Source organism: Nannobrachium achirus, assembly GCF_963921795.1.
Source record: "Nannobrachium achirus genome assembly, chromosome: 5".
Lineage (NCBI taxonomy): Eukaryota > Metazoa > Chordata > Actinopteri > Myctophiformes > Myctophidae > Nannobrachium > Nannobrachium achirus.
The window spans coordinates 52105925-52131410 of record NC_137814.1 but is presented as its reverse complement, the minus strand read 5'-3'; the positions used below and the strand labels follow the sequence as shown (position 1 = coordinate 52131410).

The 25486-nt window shown below is 40.6% G+C and overlaps 3 protein-coding genes across 4 annotated transcripts in view; 2 read left to right on the top strand and 1 right to left on the bottom strand.

Moving 5' to 3' along the window:
- Positions 1–709: 709 nt before the first annotated feature.
- LOC308286101 (uncharacterized protein) lies at positions 710–19707 on the top strand (the record flags this gene model as incomplete). The annotated part of the gene is made up of 6 exons (XM_080727058.1): positions 710–807; positions 3055–3159; positions 3751–3850; positions 15327–15389; positions 15885–16027; positions 19605–19707. The coding sequence occupies exons 2-6, from the start codon at positions 3122–3124 to the stop codon at positions 19705–19707; spliced, it is 447 nt and encodes a 148-aa protein (XP_080583184.1). The 5' UTR covers positions 710–807; positions 3055–3121.
- LOC308286102 (uncharacterized protein) lies at positions 9979–11380 on the bottom strand (the record flags this gene model as incomplete). Its single annotated transcript, XM_080727059.1, has 1 exon — positions 9979–11380. The coding sequence occupies one exon, from the start codon at positions 11378–11380 to the stop codon at positions 10019–10021; it is 1362 nt and encodes a 453-aa protein (XP_080583185.1). The 3' UTR covers positions 9979–10018.
- LOC308285622 (WD repeat-containing protein 37) overlaps positions 19611–25486 on the top strand; it is a 30570-nt gene continuing 24694 nt past the window's right edge. For both annotated transcript variants that reach the window (XM_080726438.1, XM_080726437.1), the window contains exons 1-3: positions 19611–19749; positions 22030–22228; positions 25170–25266. In XM_080726438.1, the coding sequence (XP_080582564.1) occupies positions 22091–22228; positions 25170–25266 (235 nt within the window). In that variant the 5' untranslated portion in view covers positions 19611–19749; positions 22030–22090. The remainder of the gene's footprint in view (positions 19750–22029; positions 22229–25169; positions 25267–25486) is intronic.

Below are 25486 nucleotides of genomic sequence, written 5' to 3'. Positions count from 1 at the left end.
CAAAAAGTGAAAAGGGCTCAAAGCAATTTAAACTTTAATGTTCTGTTTTTGACAGGATACAATTCATTACATTCTTTTATTGAATTTTAAATGACTAAATGTGATCCATGATTATCATAATTCGTTTCATGAATTACAAAGCATTAAACGTGCAACAATTAAAGGCCAAACTAAATAAAATACCAAGTAAGCATGAATAAAGAAACAAAAGAACATGACCTTGCATGACCTTGCATGCTAGCACAATCCTAGCTTCTATGCTGTTGAATAAAATTCAGCAGTTCATCATTTGACCTTGCATGCTAGCACAAAGACTCAAAGACACTTTCAAAACTACAGGATTGGTATAATTACATTCATGCAGTTGGTAACAAGATAGCCTTGTTCAAGAGTCTTTCCTGAAGAAATCAGGTTACATGTATTAACCCCCCTATTTTTCTCTAAAAAAATCGTAAAATATAAATAAAAAAATGAAAACATTTAAAGTTTTAGGTCACACAAACAACACGGAACCTTAGGTAAGTGCCCCATCTTGTGGCAAAACAGAGTTATTACACACACCACAGTGTACAGCAGTACAGTAAACTAGCCTGATTTTAGACTCTGCGCTGGAGCTTGACTTGAAGCAGTCCACTCAGAGAGTGGGCGGGTCTATTGGCTGGAGCCAGGCAAACGGTAAACTGGACATGTCAGTTTAATTCAACACATAGCTACATTCTAGACGTCTTTAAAACAACACGTTACGCCAGAGGTTTGTGTAAGTTGTTGTTGTCATAGCAACCGCATTGCATCGTGGGATAAATACAGGTAAATTGGTAATTTCAGAATGTAATCAATTTTTTCACCTTCTATTGAGTAATGATGAGTAGCCAAGTTGTTGACATTTGTCATTTGTAACTACTAGTGGTGTATCCGTGTAGGCCTATGTTGGGATCGCATTCGCAGCTGCCACCTCACATGTAGTTTGTTTACATTCGTTTTGGACTCGGAAACTGCTGTTTCGTTGCGTCGCGCTGCGCGTTACTACGGTTGCTATGGCTACGCGTGTAACCAAACACCATGTATGGTCATCATCAACAATCAGAACTTGTCACAGATTGTGACGTGGCAGAATTCGGCCCTATAAAAGGAGATCACAGCCACACAGGTAACAGTGATCACTTGTGTCACATTGGTGTGGCTTTGTGCGTTTCTTATGAACACAGTCAAGATGTCCCGACTCAGAGATAGTCCTTCATGCAGCGAATCAGACAACAAATCCACCTGTACAGCAGATGAATATGACTCCATGGGTTCACCTGGAGACGGCAGCAGCAAGAGGAGGATGAGAGGAGGGGTGAAGAAGCGTGAGGCAGGGCAGAAAAAGACTGTCCCACTGCAAAAACCCAAGGAGAAGAAGTCACGTGGCCGTGTGAAGATAGACATTGAATTCATCAAGGACACGGTGAGGCGACGCCAGACCTTCTGCAAGCGTAGGATCAATATGATGAAAAAGGTCAAGGAGCTCTCCATGCTGACGGGAACCCAGGTCCTCTTGCTGGTGGCCAGCGAAACGGGATTCGTCTACGAGTTTGCCTCTGACAAGTTCCAGCCTGTGATCTCTGGTGAGGCGGGCAAAGCCCTGATTCAGTCATGCCTCAACACTCAACTGCGACCCCCACGGCGAAGACGTGGCTGTCCACGAGATAATGATGATGAAGACCTGCCCACGGATGTGAGCGCCTGTCCACGAGATAATGATGATGAAGACATGCCCACGGATGTGAACGCCTGTCCACGAGATGATGTTGATGATGATGATGATGAAGTCGCACCAACGGATTGGAGCGCCTGTCCTGGCTGTCCAGATGAAATCGAGCCCGCGGATGTGACCACCTGTCCACGAGATGATGATGATGATAAAGTCACACCCACGGATGTGAGCGCCTTTCCCCAAGATAATGATGATGAAGTCGCACCAACGGATTGGAGCGCCTTTCCTGGCTGTTCAGATGAAAACGAGCCCACGGATATGAGCACCTGTCCACGAGATGATGATGAAATGACGTACAACATGTCCGAGTGGGCGCAGACCTGTTCCCAGTTCGATCATATCAAAGAGGAATTGATGGAATTTGCGCTGAGCATCTGCGCTGCTGACTGAAAAGTTTAAGTTCACAGGTCACAGCCACATGTATCAGTGTACATTGTGCAAGCGACGGAACATCAAGCATCTTGTGTGACAACCTTTGTTGTCATTGGCTTCTCTCAACATGGAGATAACAAAATTAAAAAAAAAATCTGAAAAAAAGTAGGTCCTCTTAAACCAAAGGCCCTTTTAAGGGCCACTTCCTCTCCTCTTGCTGTGACCTTGCCGTGGTGGAGAGGCTTGAGTGATTCAGTGATCCTGGGTCCTATTATGCCAGTGGGAGTTCAAACTCTGGACATGCAGGGTTGTTGAACTACACTGGATTGGTCACAGGTGAAGAGTCCAGACAAACAGCAGCAACGTGTCGCTTTCTTTCTTTAATTAACCAAGGGTGTCTTCTTGCTACTGCTACACGTTGCTTGAAAGATTAGAAGCGGTCTCCTGGTCTGAGCCGATGGTTAACCCTAACCCTAACCCGCAGTGGTTAGTTTAAGGACACAAACCACATGGGCTCAAATGAATGACATTGAACCCGGTTCAATCCCGTTCAGGTTGAACCATTAAGCCTGTCACTCCCCCTACACACTGTTTACTTTTATTTTTATTATTACTTAATGTTATAGGTAATACAAAATATTATTTTCTCAGTTGCCACAACTTGGATTGTTATTACAAAACATACATTAACCACTTCAGCCCTATTTGGTAACCAATAGAATGTACAGTGACGGTGTACTAGAGTAGTGCCCCAATATGTCATACATATTCTGAAGAAAATCGGGAGACTTGTATTGTATTTATAATATCTAAAGTTCTAAACAATTATTTCTTATAATTAATTAAAACAATTAGTTGGAGTATCTGTTGCAGTCCTAGCACAGATCAATGAGTTCTTAATGAGTGGTGTTGTGCTCCTGACTCCTCAGACGTTTGGGAATGCTGTGCTGGGTCCATTCAAGTGGATCATTCCTGTATCAGTAGCCATGTCCTGCTATGGGTGGACTCAATGCTTCCATCATCGCTGCCTCAAGGTACACACACATTACAATCACTATGCAGTGGTATAAAAAAAGTACTCACATTTTGTCCTTAAGTAAAAGCAGCAATACCACAATGTAGAAATACTCTCAAATAAAAGTCCGGTATTCAAAATGTACTTGAGTAAAAGTACAAAAACTACCGGTTTTCACATAAAAATATACTTAAAGTAAACATATTCATTCAGTAGAATGTCCCATTTCACAAGTTTCCAAATGTATCCACCTGTTTCTGCGGGAATTTACTGCAGAATTATGTGTGGAACACATCCGGAGAACAGCTGGCATACGTACAAGCTCACGTTGCGTGGCAGTTGCAACGATTGCGAGCTTGTAGATCACGCTCGGCTGCAACGCCGGAACTGCCGCACACCTTCTGCGCAATGCACGATGGGACGTTGGAAACTGTGGATAAAAATGCTTTGAAAATAACAGATTTACAAGCTCACTGTGAGCTTGTAGATCAGCTATTTTCAAATGGTCGAAAAGTACTGTATATAGCGCTGAAGTGGTGACAATGAACTGATGATCATTGATTCTTCCTAAAATCCATCCTTGATTGTTTGAACCACATTGTGCCCCCAGACTGTTTTTCGTTGGAGCCAGAGAAGGCCAGCTCCCAGCTCCCAGCCTGAGTCTAATCCATGTGGAACGTTACACACCCATTCCTGCTCTGCTGTTCAATGTAAGAACCATCATCACAGTATTTACACACCCAACCATATCATTGCTGTCAGCCAGAAACCTCTTATCTGCATATTTTAACTTTTAGTTTTTCTTTCTCGTAAATTTACACTGTACTTGATCATACTACAGTGTCACACAAAAGCATTAAAAGTGGCAAATCTGCAAGCTCGAAAGCTTATCGATCTGCCACATTCTGGACAATTGAGGTTTCCATCCAACAGAGACAATATATCACTAGTAAGACGCCAATTCTTGGCCATCTGGCCAGTGATGTATATCGGACCAGTTACCCATATACAGTATGGAGGTCACATTAGCCACATACCACACTAAAAGAATCCATATATGGCCAAGACAGATGGCCAAGATAATCCATATCTGTGTGGCTGGTTCTACAGACAGGGATCTCCACGTATGGGCATAAAAGGGTATGTCGTCAGATGTCATAGACGTCATAGGACTTTCACATAACGAATAACTGAGTAAGCATGTTTGGGCTCTCACAGCATATCTCCATATACAGTACATGGATCTCCATATATGGGTACCAGGGGTCATCATGGGACTTTCCCATATGAAGTCCTGTTAGATATGGCCTTAATATTGATGACATCAGGGAACTCCATATATGGGCATAAAAGGGATTCTGTTAGTGTGACATCACAGCCTAACTAGTCTCTAGTAGTCTGTCTGACTAATGCATACACACAATGTACACTATGTATCTTGCATATTACTGCATTATCTAGAAATCTAGAAAACACAAACAACCAAATAAAAACACAATAATAAATAGTAATATAGACAGTTAAGAACATCATACATACAGTATACTGTAGTCTTTTCAGACGGGTAGCGACACAACGCCTGCGTTCTTGCTTGGATCAGCATTGCACTCCTTGTGTGTGAATAGATTTGTTTTAACGCGTTTGCATATTAATAAGCTCAACATTGTGGGCTTGAAGATCAACTACTTTCACTGTTCTAGTGTTCTAGCATAATGTTGTGCAAGAACATTGTTGCTGTAGGTCAGAAACCTATCTACTCCATATTCTAACTTATTGTTTTTTTTTTGTAACTTAACGCCCTACTTGATCATACTACAACAGCGTCACACAAAAGTTCAAAACGTGCCGCTTCGCACGTCATAACTGTCACTGTGTAGCCAACATAGTGTATTATTTGTGGTTTGCTTATCTGGGCTCAAGTAAATAAATGATTACATTAATGTGTCACCACAAATCTTGGACTTTGCTTGGAAAAAAATGATAAAAATATCAGAATATACACATCTAGTGGTGAAATTAGGCAGTAGGCTACAAAATGTATGAGACAGTGAACGTGGTTTATTTAGTAGCAACTCCTCATACAAATATTCATGCAGTCCCCATGTGTCATAATACAATGTCACCACTAGATGTCTCTATACAACAGTTCTATCATACTACAGGAGAATTTGGTTCTATGTTGAGAATGTGTGACCTACCATGTGCCATCAACAACCAGTTGACCAGGGGCCTTTCACAACCAGAAAGGACAAGTAGTCCAGAGCTCGCCGGCCCTGCTTTAGAGAGCAGAGGCAATGTTTTAGAGTTAGACCATGTGTCCAACGTTTTTCAGGCCAAGGACGCCTTTGCTGAGAAAGAGATGAAGCAGGGATCCCCCACAATACACTGTATAAACATGTTCATAGATTTCACAGATAGCTTCATAGACTTGTTTGACACCACTATCAGTGTTGTGTAAACTGTCATTTTATTTGTTTGTTTGTTTACATATTATATTTTATGACTTTGATGGATTCATTTTAAGTATATTTTGACATTTAACCACTTAACACTCCATACTTTGTTCGGGTACACAGTAAAATGTATTACTCCTTCAGGCCGGGAACACTTTTTTGTGTATTACAGTATGTACAGTATGAAAGCCAAAGGTGTAAGCTATCAAATAGTTTTGGAATTTAGTTTCTAAACTGCTACAGAGGCTGAGTAATACGTTTTCCAGAAAAACAGCGGGACATTTTCAAATCGGACTTAGGTCTTTATTAAGGCTTTATTCAAATCGGACTTAGGCCTAAATGGGTTAAGTTGACCATTATTGGCTATGCACTTGGTCTGCTCTTTTTTCATCTACACCAAACGTCTTTGACGACATTCTACAAGCTCACGACGCCTCGTAGCAGGTATAAACTGCAATGTTTCCTATGGAGATGGACGTCTAATCATTCACTTTCTATTTTTGTTGACTCATTTTCTATGAATGAATTGTGTTCTACAGTTTAACAGTTTGGGCCTCTTATTGCTCCGGGCCCAGAGGTAGTTTCTAGTTACATTATAGTGTACTGTATCTCTCTATGTGGATCAGGCAGAACACATTATACTGTATGTCTGACCTTTGTGCCCCTGGCCAGGTATGCACATTTAGGGATCCAGTTGCTGATCCAGTAGCTGTATTCTAGTTTATTGTGCACTTTTACTTTAACTCTTTACTTCCCATACTTAAATGTATGGTCTGTTTGGTCAAATATCTGGAAGGCATAGGACTCAATTATTTTCCAAGCATCACTGCTGGAGGAGCTGGAGGTTACCACTTAATTTCAGGCCGGGAACACTTTTTAGTGTAGTACAGTACATGTACAGTATATGCAGCAACATATGTTTTTATAATATTTGAATAATATTTGATAAACAAAATAAAATGTTAATAGTCATACACACAATTTGAATTTAAGAAATATAGGCATATGGTTGCTTTGCAAGCTAGTTAGCTAGAACCAGCTAAAGTTAGACATCCCTCAATCTGGTCTTCTCACTAGCTCGTCATGGCACAGCATCCTATTTAATATTAGCAAAAGAGAGCTGCGTGGATCTTATGGCAGTGTGCGTTGTACCATCATTATCACAAATTCTAGTTAGCAAAACACTGAATTCCATTTCTATCATTTCATTTTCGTATACCTCTAAAGAAAAACTCATCCCTGTCCTCAGTGAGGAGGTTGATAGTGGAGGAGGTAGGTTATTTTAGGGTGAGATTTATAGTGATGTCAAGGAAGCAGAGCAGATTAGCAATGGAGCAAACTCTGCTACTGTATGTGATGTCTACACAGTTTCATGTACTCATGCTGCTTACTTTACATTGTGTTTGGAAATTCAGCTATTACCATGCTGCAGGTCCATTTATTAGTCTGTAAATATATGCCCAAATAAGAGGTTTGGGAGAAGCAGAGAAAAGTTAGCAAATTGTCATGACCAATGACAGCAGAGTAGAAGCAAGTGTAATTTTCATTCACCATAAAAGTATAAATAAATTACATAAACATATATTTACCCATAATATAAAGATTACAGAAAAAGAATACCCAGATATAGTGGAGTTTTAAAAGAATCCCCCAGTCTTTGAATTTAAGTAGCCTATTAAGGTTGTTGCACACTCCTGCGTTATTTTGGCGTGAATTTCGGAGCACGTTAATAAAGAAATCAACCTCACGCTATGTCAATCACGTTTGCACACTGCGGCACGTTTTGTGTTTATTTTTGGCCACTGGGTCCCTTGCTCTCTCTATCTCTCTCTCTCCTTGCCCTGAAAAATGCATTTCGCAACGAAAATACACAGCAGCGTGCAACCAGCTTTAAGGTCAAGTAATACAATAAACACTATAATTGCAGGCATTTTAGGGAGGAAGGATCATGCTCTGGAAAACTATTCAGAGGATCTTATTACAAAATGCTGATTACCCGGTAAACATAAATAATGTGTGTACTTAAGACATTGTTTAAAACATTTGTTTATTAACTAGCTAAATAAACATCAAATGAACAGCTTATAGCAAAAATGTGTATTTTCACTTTTTCACAAACTGATAGGATCAATAAACATATGTATATACATTTATAATGTAGCACATCTTTATATAATAAAAAAGCATCAACAAATAATAAAATGCAAGATTTAAGATTAATATATTTCCTTATGTTCATGTGATTACAATAAAATCAGTAAGTCAACGCAAACATTAAAACAATAGACAAAACATTTAAAAGGTTATTTAGATTTTGTCATGTAAGAGTACTGTAGTAAATGCTCCAATTGAAACTGAAATTATATAGCACTTTTCTAAGTAACCAAACTCGCTTTACAATAGGAATAGGAAAAATATATATATATGTTATGTACAAAATAAATGCTATGAAAACAAATTCTGTCTTAAAGGGATATTTCACTTTTTTGGTCATTTTAACATCTAATCAGGCTTTTGGGAACACCCGGGACAGTTTTTGAGTTGCTTGATTCAGTATTTAGATATTGATATTTATTTTAATATGTGAGCAGGCCGTGTTTTCTCGATACCCTTTTTCATTTCTTTTTAATCTATTTTGGGGAAAATGAAAATATTAATAATAAATGAATGAAAAATAATTATCAGAATCTTCATTGAATCTATCATGGTTAAAATGGAGTTTGAAGTTACCATGGGTTTGTATAGGAAGGGGGCGTGTCTGATCAAATTAATATGAAATATCTAAATACTGAATCAAGCAACTGAAAAACTGTGACAATATCGCTGAATGATAATTCCTGGGTGGAGCAGGTGAAGTAGTGAACTTTCTGAGTTTGAGAAAGTTCTTTTGCATCTGTGAGGCAGGCAGATGGTGAAGGTGGAATGTGGGGCTGCAGTGATGGGTGGAGCGGTGGAGTTAAGAGTTCATCTGCGTTGCAAAAAAAACGTTTGTTCCAGGATTTTCGAGAGGAAGAAGAGATTGGAGATGTTCGTATTGTGTACATTTTGATTCAGTTATTTGTATAACAATGATTTGATGGTGGTGAAGGAGGTTCAGATGGGGATGGTATGGTAGAGAGAAGTGATTTAGGATTATTGCTGTCATACTGGATGACGGAGGAGTAGTGGGGGTCTTTGTATTGCTGCTGGTGTAGTTTGCATTCCTCTGAGTAAGACAGTTTTCTTCTTCTTATACCGGGGGGGGGGGGGGGGGCAGAGTTAGTGTAAGTCAAGAGAAGAGAGATACTACTATTGTATGGGAGTGAGATCAAATGGGGGCAGCATTCTGAAGGTGGGTGAGGTCAGAGATGGTGTAGTCAAGTAAGGAGAGAGGAGGTGTGGATACATTTTCAATAATGTTATATACAGCGCTTCTGGTGAGGAGGTGGGGATATCAATGTCCACAGTGAGGACCAGATGATCAGAAATGGTGAGTGCCTTGTACTGTAGATCTTTTAATGGTGACCAGGTGAGCAACTGAGTTTTGAACATAATGAGATAATGGCGCTTATTGAGGACTTTATGCTGATGCCATGAAGGTCGCTGTTCTATTGGTCGATCCAGGAATAAATGAATGAAAGGATGATAGAGAAAAGTCATTTAGGATTAATGTTGCTGCCATACTGGATGACAGAGAGACATAGTGCGAGTGCTGTGGAGGCGTTCTTTGTATTGCTACTGGTGTAGTTTATATGTCTCTCCTTTATTTTGCCAAGCAAGGCGCGCATTTTAGCTGGCAGCCTTGGATTTGAAGTGTTGGACTCTGTCAGTGTTTTCTGGGAGTGAGCTGATTAAGACAGGAGGTGAGTGCTTTGGTACAGTTGTTGACCAGTTCAGGGGGGGGGGGGGTGTAAGAAGGAGAGAGTGGACACAGTAATGTTAGGTAGCGCTTCTGGTGAGGTGGTGCGGATATCAACGTCCATATGAAGGCCAGATGATCAGAGATGGTGAGTGCAGACTCAGAGCTATAGGGAGATTGATGATGGTGAATCCACAGGTGTAGATAATCAGGGTCAGGGTGTATCCTTTCTATGGGTGAGGAAATCTACATATTGGATGATGCTGAATAGGTTCTGTATGTCCAGGAGTTCAGTGGTGGTTTTGGAGTCAATTGAGTCAATGTTGACATCACCCAGTTTGTCCATGTTTCTATTGATATGTGTCAAATCCATCCATTGATAAACATAAATGTCTATGCTCTTAAATGTCTATGCTTACAGTAACCTTCATGGGTTACTGTTTTGTTTTTGTTTGATTTCATTATTTACATATCAGAATTACTTTGTCACACATGAAGTCTTAAATTGAAATGACTGTGCTACATAATAGTATGTATGTATGTGGTAAGGGATTTGTATCAACTGTTAGTTTATATGGCTATTTTGTTCACATGTCACCATCTTTCTGTTGAGGTGTGGCAGCTGCTTTGCTTTGTTTCTTCAGATGTGGCATGCCGTAATCAATAGCTGGTTGTCCTATGGTTGTGCTAAGGCTTTTCTTCAGGAGAATCATTTTACAAAGCCTATCATTGTCGCTTGTCTCATCGAGTTTCTTGATCACATATTCCAGATGGCTGTAGGTATAGACTGAGACACGCATCAGTGTGATCTGATCCAGCTGGACAAAGCACTGGTAGATTTCCTCAACCAGGTCTTCTTTCATTTTTGTATTACTCTCCAGATCTGTCTCAAGCTTTGCCAATTCCACTTCCTTTTTTGTCTTCTTCTCACCGATTTCACACTTCTTCTTGTAATCTACCGTCTTGGTAACCTTCTTTGTCTTATTAACATATTTCATCTTATCTTTGACATGGCTGGAGTAATCACACTTACCAGTACATGAAATACACTTTCCACCTTTTATGACCTCACACTGGGAAGGCCCCCAGGCCCATATGCACCCTGGGTAATGACAGTTTTCCTGACATGTTGTACAACGGGTGGCCTTGTTGTCCCACCAGCCACTAATCTTTTCTAGAGCTTTGTAGGGTTCGTCAACTGTGATAGGCGTTGCTAAACTATCAGCTTCATTCTCTAATTTCTCTACTGCCTCTTTTTTTTGTTGGATTTCCTTTCGTTTCATCTCTATGTACTCAATCCGTTCCATCAAATTGCTGCAGCATGCCTCAATCTGGATTTGCTTTCTCAAAACTTCCGCTGTCTGCGTCAAATCTTGAGGAGTCACTGTTTTAAGGAAGGCCAATAATTCCTCCATTCCATCCTTGGATGTTTCCCAAGCAGTTTCCCTAGCCTTTTGCTGTTTTATTTTACGTTTATTGACTGCAGTCTTGCTGTTGTCGTTACTATGGCAGTTGTTGATTAAGAAATAGTAAGGTTCATTGTTTTCATCTTTTGCAAGCTTGATACCAGCCTCTTCAAGAGCGTCGAGGTCATTTGTGGGAGTTATTCCACTAGAATGTGTGATCAGAGCGACAAGGTTTTTCTCCAAGTCTTTCCCCAAAAGAGACACAACGTCATTAAAGACGTACCTCTGTCTGTCACTGAGACGATTTGTACCTTCTTTCAGCACCAAGCACACAGCATCCACTTGTTTGACTCCATCTGGAAGTATCAACAAACCATGTAACATTGACATGATTTTTTCGTCTTCACAGTCATCTCTTGTGTCTCCAAACCCAGGTGTGTCGATGATGGTCAGAGAGTAGGGGAAGCTTTCATCATGAAGTCCAAAGATGTCATAAACTGTGACGGTTTTAGTTTGGCTTTCTGCTTTTCTCTCTTCAGCCATTTTTGGCTCCTCATCTATAATCTTACACCATGCTTTGTCTTCATATGTTGTGCCCATTAAGTGGGTCCCCATGGCATCAATGAAAGTAGACTTTCCTGTTCCGGTCTCTCCGACCAGTAGGATAGTTTTATTGGGCTTCTGGGGATCTCTTTTTCCAATGGCGAACCTCCTGATTTTAGAATCCCCTTCTTTCTCACCATCCAGAAATCTTTTCTGTAGTTGTATATGATATAAGGTCTTTTTAAAAGCATCCGTTACAATTTTAAATCCGAAGTTTTTTAGTTTTTCCACCAGGCCTTTGTCCCTGTGAACACAATTTGTATTATAACATTTAGTCATTTTTAGCCACTTTTTTATTTAATAAATAATGCATGTCTATAATAAGCATCCCAATGCCTTATAATTTTATTATAATATTGTATAAAGAAATGTGCTCCTCGGAGCAGGCCAGGTACAGTAGTACAAGCCAATCTTAGCCAATCAGGAGGAAATATGAAAAATCTGGTCTATCTTAATGTCATGAGTATAGAAATAGCATGTACCGATTTGTATCAGCTTCCTGGTGGCACTATAACAGGCCAATGTGAAGTTTCGGTTCATGATTTGAGGCATTTTGTTCAAAACGGGCCGCTCCAGCAAACTTTAGCGAATCATGATGGAATATGAACAATCGGAAGGATTGGTCTTGATCACATGACTGTAGTAGAGATAATGAGTACATGTTTTGCGTAATGTTTGGACAAATTCTGTGGGAGTAATATCCTCCTTGTGCCACTATAACAGGACAATGGAAGAGGATGGCATTGTTCCTCGATCTAGTGGGAATGAGTCTGGAAAGTTTTACATCCATCAGACACTGCATTCATGATTTGAGGCATTTTGTGCAAAACAAGACACTCCTGGAAATGTTCACATTTTCTTCAAAAAATAGCCATACAATGAAGTTCTAATTTGTAAAGCAGTGCTTAATTGATTAGTATGAGCCTATTGTACAATATTGCAATTATTTTGCAACATAATAGGCTATACCTTGTCAGAATGTAACATACAGCACAGTTGGATTTTAAAACAATTTACATAATAAGCATCTACATGTAGCTATTTATAATTGTATGTCAAATATGGTCTGAAGAATCAATAGAGAATTCTGAAAAATTGCAAATCTGCAAAATGTTTAAATGTATAGGAACCCTGCAAATTTATCTTACAGACCCTGTAAACAGGAAGTAGGGGTAATATATATACAAACCACCCAGCCAAATTAAACTTCTTTGAACGATGTGTGTGTGTGTGTGTGTGTGTGTGTGTGTGTGTGTGTGTGTGTGTGTGTGTGTGTGTGTGTGTGTGTGTGTGTGGCAGCTGAATTAACAAAAATGGTATCGTAATTATAATAGTCAATTTATAGTTAGAGTTATATTGCAGATCTGCCTAAAGGGTGCTGTATTAATAACAAGAAGAAATGGGAGAAGAGAGATCTTACTTTGTGTCTGATGGCCCATCTTCTTTACTGAAGCTAAGAGGTGCACCTTTAGACTGATAACTGGCCATATCAACCTCACTGGCTGCTGGGGACTCCATGGTGTAAGAGATTAGAGGCAGAGCTATGGCAAACATGAACACACACACATAATGTATTGTTAGTTAATTGTCTCCATCAGGCCGGACAGCCCTGCTGTGTTCTTTTGGCCAGGATCATAGTTTAATATAATTCTGGTGGTCATTGGTTGCTCTGGCTGCATGGAAAGTGAAGCTGTTGCGCCTCAGCCAAACAAGGCAAGCCCGGTGCGTCACAGGGGCAGGACGACAAGAGCAGTTGTATAGAATTGACACCCAGCTTGGGCAATTAAAGCCCTTTTTTATTAAGGTGCTGCTACAAATAAAGTGACTGACGTTTCAATGCTACTGCATCTTCCTCAGAGTCATGAAAAACCACTTGTTTCTACAGGAATGTCATTTACTTAACGCTAGGCCTACCTTGAAACAGTATAATGCATTATAGCACATATTACACATACTGTAACACTCATTATAAATAATAAATACTACAACAATTGAACTTAAAGTCAATATGAAATGCTTTGTAATGTTATTAGTGTTGTTATAACGTATTGTGAATATGTGCTTATAACTTCAATTACACAGTATTATTAACAGTTTACAGCATAATACATGTACAGTATACTGTACTAAAAATGCTAGATATTCAACCAGCTAATTTTTATGCGTTTGCCTATAGGCCTAGACATCTAGCACGACGCGGCTATGCGGATGCTTTTTTTTATGCCAGCCTGACCCACCAATTGGAAATGGCTGCTCAATAGCAGACTTGCACAAGGATTTATTTAGTTCATTATATAGCCTACTCTGGCTAGCCTAGTAAACGACCAACTTCCGTAATCCAGTAGGATTTCCAGAAGATTGCGAGAAGATCTTGCGAGAAACAAATGAAATGGTTTCCGGAAGAGGGCGGGTACGAGGCTAGTCTCTGGCATAGTATTTTGGGCAGATCAGAGGTAGGGCGGGCTCTCGCTCTCTCTCCGTTGTGTCTCAATGACATTTAGCCTACCCTTGCACTACTCCCCCTCCCTCTCTCTCACTCTCCTCGCACTCTCTCACTCTAATGCGCAAGTTCTGTATGGAGAACCCTAACCCTAACCCAAGGGACAAAAGTAGTTTTTCATTTACCTGGCAAACCTGTTGGTCGCATTTTTGCTCTGTGGAAACTTGCATTGACTTTATGAGGTTTTAAATAAAAGTGGATTATTCACCTCGCAAATTTGCCTCAATGTGTAAAGACCTTTAGTCACCATAACATGTGTTATAATATGTTATTATTGTTTTGCCTATTTGGGAGTGGTTATAACTATAATTGTTTGCTGACTGGTGAAAGTAATTATAGTTCTGTTGTGGCTATAATCATTATAGACATGGGGCGTTAAACCCAAGAAAGTGTTAACAAAGTGATTTTCCTTACCCATTGTGTCTCAACCGGCAGTTTCTGTACTGTGTGCCTCAGAGCTCGAAGTCAGTGTACCTGGTTCTTTGCCTCATTAAATGAAAGCTAAAAAGAACAAAAAGTAAAGCCATAGTCTACATTTAACAAATTGTGAATTTTGGATTCGTGTGTGTGTGTGTGTGTGTGTATGTGTGTGTGTGTGTGTGTGTGTGTGTGTGTGTGTGTGTGTGTGTGTGTGTGTGTGTGCGTGTGTGTGTGTGTGTGTGTGTGTTAAAAGTGTTTAAGAGGAAGAGGAAGATTGTGTGTGTGTGTGTGTGTGTGTGTGTGTGTGTGTGTTGCAAGGCGCAGCTCAGAAGGGCAGTCGGCCGCCGCTGACATTATGTATTCATTATAATTTATTATTGATGTGTTCGGGCCCGACTCAATCTAGATAGAATCCTTTTTTTTTAATCGGGTAATGTGTGCATGTTTAGATTATCTGGTAAGAGAATCTTAAACGATTATACTGTAGTGTGTGATGCTAACAGATTTCAATGCCCCGATTAACTTGTAATGTAAGGCCAGCTTAAGGCCACCTCGAGGTTACACCTGTTCAGTCTGAACTTGGAAAATCTGCTTTCTGCTTTGATGCTCCTATTTCATGGGATACCTTACAACTCGAGCTACAAATTAACACCCCAATTTCCTATGTACAATGTCATAACTTACACTTACTGTACATCTCCCTACCTCAATATGTAATTGTTTTTAATTTACACATTTTTGGTTATGGTTTTATCTTGTTTCTGTGTTTTATACAATATGTTTTATTGTTGAAATGTGGAATGTACAGTATTGTTGTATTGTTGTATTTCTTTTGTGTGTGTAATCTTGACAGCATTGCAAATGAGGGTGAAAGTTTTCAATAAATACTAAATAAACTTACATTGAATATATGTTTAAGCCTTGACGATTGTAATTAAATTCCTACCTGTTTTGTTTGGTTGTCAGATGAAGATCTGCCAAGTTGAAGTGGAGACTGAGTGGATACTGCAGTTGGAGATGGTGTCTGCAGTGAGTGCAAGTGTTCTTTGCAACATTTGTCATTTCTCAACGGATGATCTACAGCGTTCTCTGTGACCACATCCTCTCCTCTCGTGCTTATCTAGACAACACCCAACATAGCTGTTAGCTGCAGTTTCATACTGTATGTACCAACACGTACAGTCATCAACTGTACTTTTCCACTGTGACATAAAGGGGGAGATCACAAATGATTCTTCAATACCAGGAGGGACAAGTGGCTATGATTGGCTTTCGAAGTTTGCAGGAGAGAGTGTAAACCTTCAAGTGAATTTATAATTCATAATGCAATATAATTGTAATTGCAACTTATGACCATATATATATATACACCTTAAAAAAATACGAAAAACAGCTGATCTTGTGATTCCTTGTGAGCTTGTAGATCTTCGTTTTTCCCTATTTTCAATGCACTGATACTGAAAACAAAACGTACTTTGTGATGCGTACCTTTGAATACTTAACTTTTTTTCTCCATCTCTACAGAGAATTGCAGAAATGGTGGCTGCAGAGAGTCTAAGTTGTCTTTGCAAGGCAGGCATCACATCTGTAATTTCTCATCAAATGGTCTACAGCGTTCTCTGTGACCACATCCTCTCCTCTGGTCACAGGGCCGGTTTCTGCTATAAGCAATATAAGCGGTCGCTAGGGCCACAACCACTAGGGGGGCCACATCAGAGCATGGTTGTGCTGGGAGGTTTGACTCCCCTAAAGGTTTTCTGCCCTGGATATACAGTATGGATAGGTTTGTGCACCTGGATGAGGTATTTCTGCTTTTATGTAGATAAGGGGTGATAAATATATTATTTGTAAACAACAACACCTTCTTATTCCCCTATGAGATACAATAATCCATCACACAGAAATAAGACAGGAGAGTGATCAGAGTGAGAATGGAATGTTTTACTATGGAGAGAGAGTATTCAAGACAAAGGTACAACAGAATAATCAATGGTTTGTGCTCTCTCTGACAAATTATGTTTTGACATGAGTTTATGTATGGTCATTTGGTCAGTCAGTAGATGACGTTTCAACAGTTCATAGGATATGTTTCTTGTCCACGAATGACAAGACAAAGAGTCCATATATAGTAGGTTACTGGGGGGAAGAGATGTCCTTGCTGGTGTCTGGATGACACCAGATGTCCCAAGCTGAGCCTTATAAACCAAAACAATTCTCATTGTTTAGGTACAGGCTCCAGGCAGTTGATAAGGCCTCAGTTCTATCAGACAGAGACCTTGTGGGTACTGTACATGACATGGCACAGTCACGGGCTGTGCCTTAGGGTCCGGTGGTCCTCAATATGTATTGATAAAAAGATGATATGAACCATAACAAAATACCTATCAAGGGGTCTTCAACGTTTTTACGGCCAAGGACCTATTACTTTTGTTGTTATCAATTAAATCTCTCGATGCCATGGTCTCCATAGACTTCCATGCAATTCATTGTGCACGGATCATGCACTCCCATGCCTAGATCATGCACCACTTGTGTGCACGCTGTTCACAGCTTTCAAACAAAAAAATCCACTTGGAAATCCATTCATGAGTTATCAGCCATTATGTTTTTACATTATGTAACATGGCTGCCATGTTTGAAAGATGGGGTTGGTATGGGGGTTAAACATGCAATTTCGCGATTGCGATCATGCCTAATACATTCTTTGAGGTCCAAAAAACATTTTTGAAAAAGAAAAAAGAAAAGAAAATCTTCAAAAACGGCCCAAACTCGGGAAACTCTGGGTTGGCACAGGGGGGGTACCAATACAAACTCGGGAAACTCGGGATTGGCACCAAACAGGTTAGCTGATAGAGAGATGAAGCAGGGACCCCATACTATACGTATTTCTTAGAATGCTTTCCATTCTGTCATACAGAAACGTGAATGGTGCTTGCATTGTAGCCTTGCATAGAACCTTAACATTCTGTGCAGCTCACAACCCAGACATCATCATTGCAGTTGTCAGCCAGCTCTGTGCAGTTAATTTGGAGAAGTAAAAACTCCTGACTAGATACATAACTTAAAAATGTGTGACAATGTAAAATCCATCAAGACTCAGAATGGTGAAGTAGAGCAGTGTGTCCTTCACAGCTTCCTAGTCCCTGTGTAGCATGCATTGCCTCCATCAGGTGCAGGTGCACATATTGTAGGGGATTTAATGGATCCCCATTAGCTGATGTTGGAGCAACAGCTAATCTTCCTTGGGTCCATATAAGATATACAAATATCCTATAAAAACATGTAAATACAAAATTACAATGCATAATAAAAAAAATCAATGACGGTCTTGTTGAACCACAGTTGCTCTCCACCCTGCTCTCATTCAATACAATGTCTGTAGGTTAGGTTGCTTTGCTTTCTCAATTGAATAAGTCGAAAATATCAAATTACATTTTCAGAAGGCTATACTCGCTATGCAACACTTTGGTTTACATAGGATATTATGCAAGTAACACTCAAAAGTGCGAACTTGCTACTGTAGGTTCTTTTGACAGTCTTTTTAACAGATTAAACTATCAAAATGATTAGGGCTTATCTGTGGATCACTATCATTCATTTTCATATTTCATGATTTGTATTCAGCCGTGGCCAAAAGGTGTCCCTGATTTTCATCTCCAGGAGTTCCGGCAAGAACTCCAAGCCACTTTCACCCCTGGTTTTGGGGGCCACCAAAAGAAATCTAGCTTTCTAGGGCCACCAGAATCCTAGAACCGGCCCCGGCCCTGCTAGGCTCGTATCTACACAGCACCCGTTGTGTAGAGATAACACAATACGTTTTACTAAGTATTGAGTGTTTAAGTGGTTAAATGTCTGACATTAACATGAATCCAACATACACTGATGACAGTGGTGTCAAACAAGTCTATGAAGCTATAAATCTCTGAACAAGTGCGTTTAATCTGCAACACAATGTACCTCAATGTATCTTCATTACACATCTCTCCACACACACATGGGTTCTATGAAAAGGAAATGATGAAACTACCACACAAACACTTTGGTTAAGTTAGATAGGGGCAGGGCTACTCACTTCTGGTGAGTCTGTGGAACTTCTCTATTTTATATAGAGAGGAGAGAGAGAGAGAGAGAGAGAGAGACATTTAGAGTCATCAAACATATAATTTTCCAAACAACTCACTCACGCTCTAACGCTCACGCTTATCTATCCTGATATTATCCTAGATAAAGTACTATGTTCTATCCGTCTGTCTTTCAATGTTATATGAGATACTTAAAGTGTGGTTCCTGTGGAAATAAGCCTCGGCTTTCTAGGATCTCCTTTTAGTTGACCTTGTACCAGTGATTTGTACTGTCATGAAACTGTACTTTTTTCTATTGCAAACTTCTAATAAATTCTTCAATCAATCAATCAATCTACGTTTATCTATTCACTCGCTTCAGCAACTGATCCCAAAGTTCACATGGTATTGGCCATTAGCATTATACCAACGGTGACGGAGCCCGAATTTCATTTCTCCTAAATTAAAGCTGTTTATTAGCGTTTTCTACTGTCTGTTGCCAGGGTTACGGTCTGTTCCTCCAGGCCATGGGATCTGGAGCCCCACACACACACACACACAGCTCCCTCTCTCACAGTTAGGAATGTGCATTCTCTCAGGAATGCTCTCTCTCTCTCTCTCTCTCTCTCTCTCTCTCTCTCACACTCACACGCTTTCACCAGGTGCGTTTGATGTGTGTCTCATCTTCCAGGGTAAATAAATATACACTCCTCCATGAGCTGCTCCTTACATTATGATGCTCTCACACACGCACCAGTTACAGTAACTTTCCCCACAACCCACACTCTGCACATATTTTGGAGCACACATCTTTGAACGGGTAATGTCTATTTTAGAAAATGTGCAGATACACTTAAACCTTATGTTGGTTTGTTTACTGTTGAGTGAGAACAAAATGTTGCACAGTTTTTTGCAATGTTGCAAAAAAAAATAAAAAAATGTTAATCTCATCAGGGGACCACTATGGAAAAGCCATGTTAACAACCTCCGTGCGTGAAGTTGGCACCCTATATGATGAAAACATGAACATGCACAAATCCAGCACTAAAGAATGACGCCATTTGTATTTCATGTTTTCATCATAATGGACTTCGCGGACTGAAGGTATCATAACGAGCTTTTATTGTGAAAAGCTGGAGCGGATCGTCTCTGGTGAGTGTTGTGTGTGTGACTTTCATCTCAGCTGTCAGCTGGACTGTGGTGAAGGAAAGGCCAGCACAGCAGACAGCCAGACAGAGATATTCCAACGCAACGCCGACACCGAAAATGCTTCCAACATCATTTAGCAGCGTTGCTTGGGACACAGAGCTTCCCTGTTAGACGCCCAGGTAGGTTGGATTGGCCATGACAAGGGGAAGCCGTTGTTTTTTTAGTTAGCAGCATGCTAACTAATGTTGGCTAACGCACGCATTTATAACTAGGTTATTACACAGAGATCGGTGAACCGTTAAATTCCGTTACTCCGACGACACTGTTGTATTACCCCTTCATTAGTATGGCATAGCAAGGATGCTAAATCCTACCTAAACATAATGCCATGGATGCCAAGCCACTATTCGTGCATTTAAAAAAAGGCATTTACATTTAAGGCTCAAATTGGCATATTTTGTATACCATCAATATTTGTGTCAAATTTGCATAATAATGATTATTATTATTAAAACGCATGGCATTATGTGTACCAGAATGCGTCGTCAACATGCTCGGGGGGGGGGGGGGGGGTTACAGCGGGTGTTAAAATTGACCCATCCCTACTGTCAGTCGTTCAACACAACACAACACTCTCACTCTTGGCTGACTTGCCACCCTTTGTGCACAGCAATGCATCACAGAATTCACTAGGTCGCCAATTTGGATATAACATCTCTTTAACATGGTCTTTTGCTTATAAGTACACGCATCCACGGACGCAGGGATATCATGCATTCACCTGCATTTAGCAGCTATAACTGAGCAGTTTCACCTATAACGTTGGACATGTTATTTCAATGATCAGCAGCTAGCAGTAAACAACACCTAACATGATGAGTAAGGATAAAGCTAAATGAAGTAACAGTCTTAGAAGTTTTACTAGCTGACTACTATACAAGTACTATGAAAATATTTGCATTATTTATATGTTTACTGCTAACGCAAATGCTCACCTCCACTCAAGGGCAAACATGATTTATCATGCTGGCTTTGTGATGTAGTGAATAACCTGACTTTGGTTGAAGTTGTGCTTACACTCTATAGCTCTGATCAATTACTCCTCTTTCACTAGAATGAACCTGCATGTTTGTTATAGATTCAATCATAACATAACCCACTTCAAAGGAGAGTGGTTTAAGGGGGTACGGTTCAAATCTATTTATGATTTGTATTGTTATTGTACTTGCATATTTACCGCATAATAGGTCGCAGATTAGTATGTAAAGTAAACAAACACAGGTTGTCAGTTTGTATGTATGTATGTATCTATGTCACCCCTGACACTGTGGTTTTATGGGTTTGTCGCTCTGACATGCTCTGACGTCACTGTGATGTCACACTTACAGAATCCCTTTATGCCCATATGTCATCAATATTAAGCCCATATAGGTCTTCATATGGGAATGCACATATATGGAGGCCACATCGCCACATACCACACTAACAGAATCCATATGGCCAAGACAGATGCTGTGTGGCTGGTTCTACAGACAGGGATCTCCATGTATGGGCATAAAAGGGTATGAAGTCAGATGTCATAGACATCATAGGACCTTCACATGAAGAATAACTGCGTAGGCATGTTTGGGCTCTCACATAGTACAACATGGATCTCCATATATGGGAACCAGGGGTCTCCAATCTCCATATATGGGTAACTGGTCCGATATACATCACTGCCCAGATGGCCAAGACATGGCGTGACCTGAGGTTCAATCTGAGATTCAATCATAACATAACCCACTTCAAAGGAGAGTGGTTTAAGGGGGTACGGTTCAAAATGTTCAACCTTTATCATAAAACCTACATTTATAATTTGTATTGTTATTGTACTTGCATATTATGTACCATAAATATAAAATATAAAACAACATAGCCTAATAAACAATAGTTGTAGTTTTTGGAACAAAAATGTCTGCTTTCATTGTGACAAGTTCCTTATGCAAGCCACTATTCCAGGGTTCCCCAATAGGCGGCCCGCGGGCCATTTGCGGCCCGTGGGGGGCTACTGTCTGGCCCACACCAACCCCAGTAATAATGGTGGTATAAGAGCAGCAACAACACTAGTATATCGACGTTGTCGGGTGGAAATCTCGTATCTCCAAATGTATACGTTCTTTCGCAAATCATACAAGGCCGTCGCACAAAAGTAGTGAAAACAGCAGATCTACAAGCACACAATTGTAGATCGGCTTTTTTCACTAGTTTAAATCATTTTTAAAATGATAAATTCAAAACGAACGGTTTTGGACATACAAGATTTTCACCCGACAACGATGAATACTGTCACTGGAGTAACGGGAACGCCACCGTCGCCCCCTGTAATGTTGTGGCCCTCGGCTTGGTACCCTAGACATAATTCTGCCCTTGGCGAAAACTAATTGGGGAACCCTGTACTATTCTCTGTCCTCTGCCAGGCCACTTTTGACACTTCACAGATAAGCACTTCTTGGGTGGGGGCGTGCAGTGAACGGAGGGATGCCTGTGGAAAGCCTGAACAGCCAGGCGGCCCGCCAGGCCAAGCAGAAGAGGAAGTCCCACAGCCTCTCCATCAGACGGACCAACAGCACGGAGCAGGACCGCATCGGCCTGCACAGAGACCTGCTGGAGGGACAGGTGAGGACTGGGACAACCCCCAGGCCACCCTTCTTTCTTACCCCTTTGTATCTGTGGAACAACTGTATGTTCCTTTCTGTTTATTCACACAGCCAGGGCCCATGGAATTCACCTAACAGATTACCTCAGACTTTAAAGACTCGCTCTTGGAAATTTAGTTCACAGCAAGAATGTACAACAGGGAAATATGGTTCAGCACAGCATAATACACAATAGAGGCTTCCGAATCAATGATACACACTTAAACAAAACTTGTCAAATGAACAATGTCAAGTGCAGAAAATGAAACGGCACAGTGCTAGCTCTAATGTGACCTTAAGTCCCTTGTACAAATATTGTAGTTGATACTTGTAGGTACTGTAGGCGAGTCCCAGTAAGTCTAAGCCAGTGACTTTCACTCTTCTTTTTTAGAGGGAAAAGCATTGTTTGTGTTGGTGCTAGTTTAGTATGGCCACAGCCCCATGCATGGTCACCTAAAGGCATCTGATTAAACAGCTTTTTTGCATGTTATTTTTTCTTGTGTTCTACAAAGCTACAGGTTATTTTCATCAGTCTCGTCCTAACCCTAAAACTATTTAAGTCAAGAAATTGTGCCTATGCATGGGAGTGAATTTAAGGCCACCGTCTCTGGAGTCACATGCATCCCTTCTTTGGGTAGATCATGTTAGTGCATTCTCTCCAGTACCTCTCATACGATGCCTTCCTTTTAGCTTCACTATCTGGCTCTTCATTATGAAAATATGTTTTATTAAAAGAGCAATATGCACTTCTTTTTTAGTGTATTTGATAGAATGAAACACTGATGTATTTTATAGTGTATAACTAGCTCACAATACAGGCCAAATAGCTTTGCGCAGATCAAGGATTAAGCCAGGCCCTCATTTGTTGCAGGCCTGTCCCTGTTGATTAGTGATTTGCCCAATTTCTTAATTATAAAGTCAAATAGCTTACTGAGAACAGGGGATTGACTAGACTCAGATAAACCTTGTTCAGTATGCCACTGGAGATTAAGATCTACTTGTCATACCGTAACCTCTGCATGACTCATACATACAGTGTGATTGCAGCAGGATGAAAATGGGCCGTTCCATCCCTGTTGAGTTGTTTTGGTAGCAGCCGGTTGTGAGGAGCCGTTTCATGGGGCAAACTATTTAATCTTTTCCTCATGACTTTTGTGTGTGTTGTTGTTGTTGTCCTCCTGCCCCCCTAAATCTTTCACTCGGTTTCACTTGGTCCTAGTCTTCTGATAATCTGGAGTCCTACTCGAGGATGGAGGTAAGTTACGGGTGACTAGTGTTAGCGTGGGCAATGTTAGCATAAGTTAGTTTTTAGTTTATCTTAGATTAATTTAGATCTAGCTTTAGTGTTGTGCTGATGTAGTCAATGTTTGATCAGTACTGCCAGCGGGCCGGTGGGGGGGGGGCGTGATGATTTCCTCTTTCCCTGAATGAATCTACTGCAGTTGTTGTGCGTTTGACTTTCATTGGGAAGTGCCGACTTGGTATGCAATTTTTGCTGCAGGGCTAGCTTAATTCTTTGGCAGTTGTGCACTGTAGCACTGACCTTCTTTTCTTGTTATGTTGGGCTGGGTTATTGCTATCCTATGAATACCGAGACCACACTTCACTGAGCACTAGTGTAACCCAGGAAAGATTTCTATACAAGGGCAAATCTGTGTCCGTATAAAAGGCTATATTTGTCTCATTTGTTAGTGCCTCGGTTTAGGCTTTGCATGGTTTTCAGTGTGAGCTGAACATAACCATAGCAATTACAATATCGTCACTGCCGGACAGAAACCTCATATCTCCAAGTTTCAAATGTACTTTATATGTTTTTTCACCAAGTAAAGCCCTGCTTCATCATACAAGGCTGTCGCACAAAAGTAGTGAAAACAGCCGATCTACAAGCACACAACGCTTCACAGTGCAAGGCGTTGTGTGCTTGGAGATCTGCTATTTTCACTAGTTTCGTTCATTTTTAAAATGAAAAATACAAAACGAACAGTCTTAGACATACAAGGTTTCCATCCGACAACGACGATATGCTTCCTTAATCATGTTCTTGATGTCAAATGTGTGTTACGCAGTATGGCATTCTTGGATAGTTTGACAAAGATGTGGACATTCTCTTTCATTGTTACCATATTTGGCTCACACTAGGGCTTTAGGTGGGATGGAGATTTACTGTGCTAGGAGCCCATTGATTGGCCAGCTTGAAATAGAGTCAGCTCTTGTTTCCTTCCTGTCAGACGCATTTTATAGTGCATCAAAGAGCAATATTATATCCACTACGGTTGCTGTGCTTGTACTTTGCTGAAAGTCCTGGGTGCAGATGAGCGTGCTGAAGCATCGATACTGTGAAAAGCAGACCGGTTTTCTGTATAGTGCCTGCGAGGTAATGAAGAAAGGATTTGCACTGTACTTTACATCTATAGCTACAGTTAAACAGACAAACTTCACATTCCCTACAGTTAAACATGGATACACTTAACATCCGTACAGTTAAACCAGTGGACCCGAATAAATAATGGACCTTGATATGAAAGGGATTGAAAACCACAGAGAAAACAACAAATATAGACACTTCACATCCAAACTGTTACTCATGGACACACCCACAAGCTGCCTCATAACACACAGAGTCCTGCCACTGAGCGGCTCTGCTGTTGAGATGGAGAGATATAGACCTTTTATTGATCCCAAGGGACATTCGGCTGTCATACAGTAGCTGCACTGCAGTTAGTTGGCTAGCTCAAAGGCATATTGGCAGTAGTTGTTTATCCCTATACTGTCCCTGCCCAGATGTGTCCTAGCTGGTCCAAGGTTTCAAACAAGCAACCGTCTGTCCTCCTTTTCACTCTCCTCCTCACTCTCCCAGTCCACCCAGTTCCAGTGTGTCGATGTCTAGTGTTCATGGGTCTGATCTTCGCCTTCTCTTACAGGACTCCAAACTTCCCCTCGCTGTTCGGAGCAACCTGCTGGATCTGTTTGGTCAGATTGAGAGGGAGTTTGAAAACCTTTACATAGAAAACATTGAATGTAAGTATATTAACTTATTTACTGTCTTTTAAAACATCGACTGAAGGGGTTAACTGCCATGAAAAAAGACGCTTCCATCTTAACCCACTAATGTTCTCTTCTGGGGGTCGCTGGCATAAAACATTTTCAGATGGAGGGGACCAGCCTCATAACTGTGCAATGACCTCTGCATCTGAAGACGTTATTGTTTGATGTGTTTGATTTTCATTTTATTGTATGC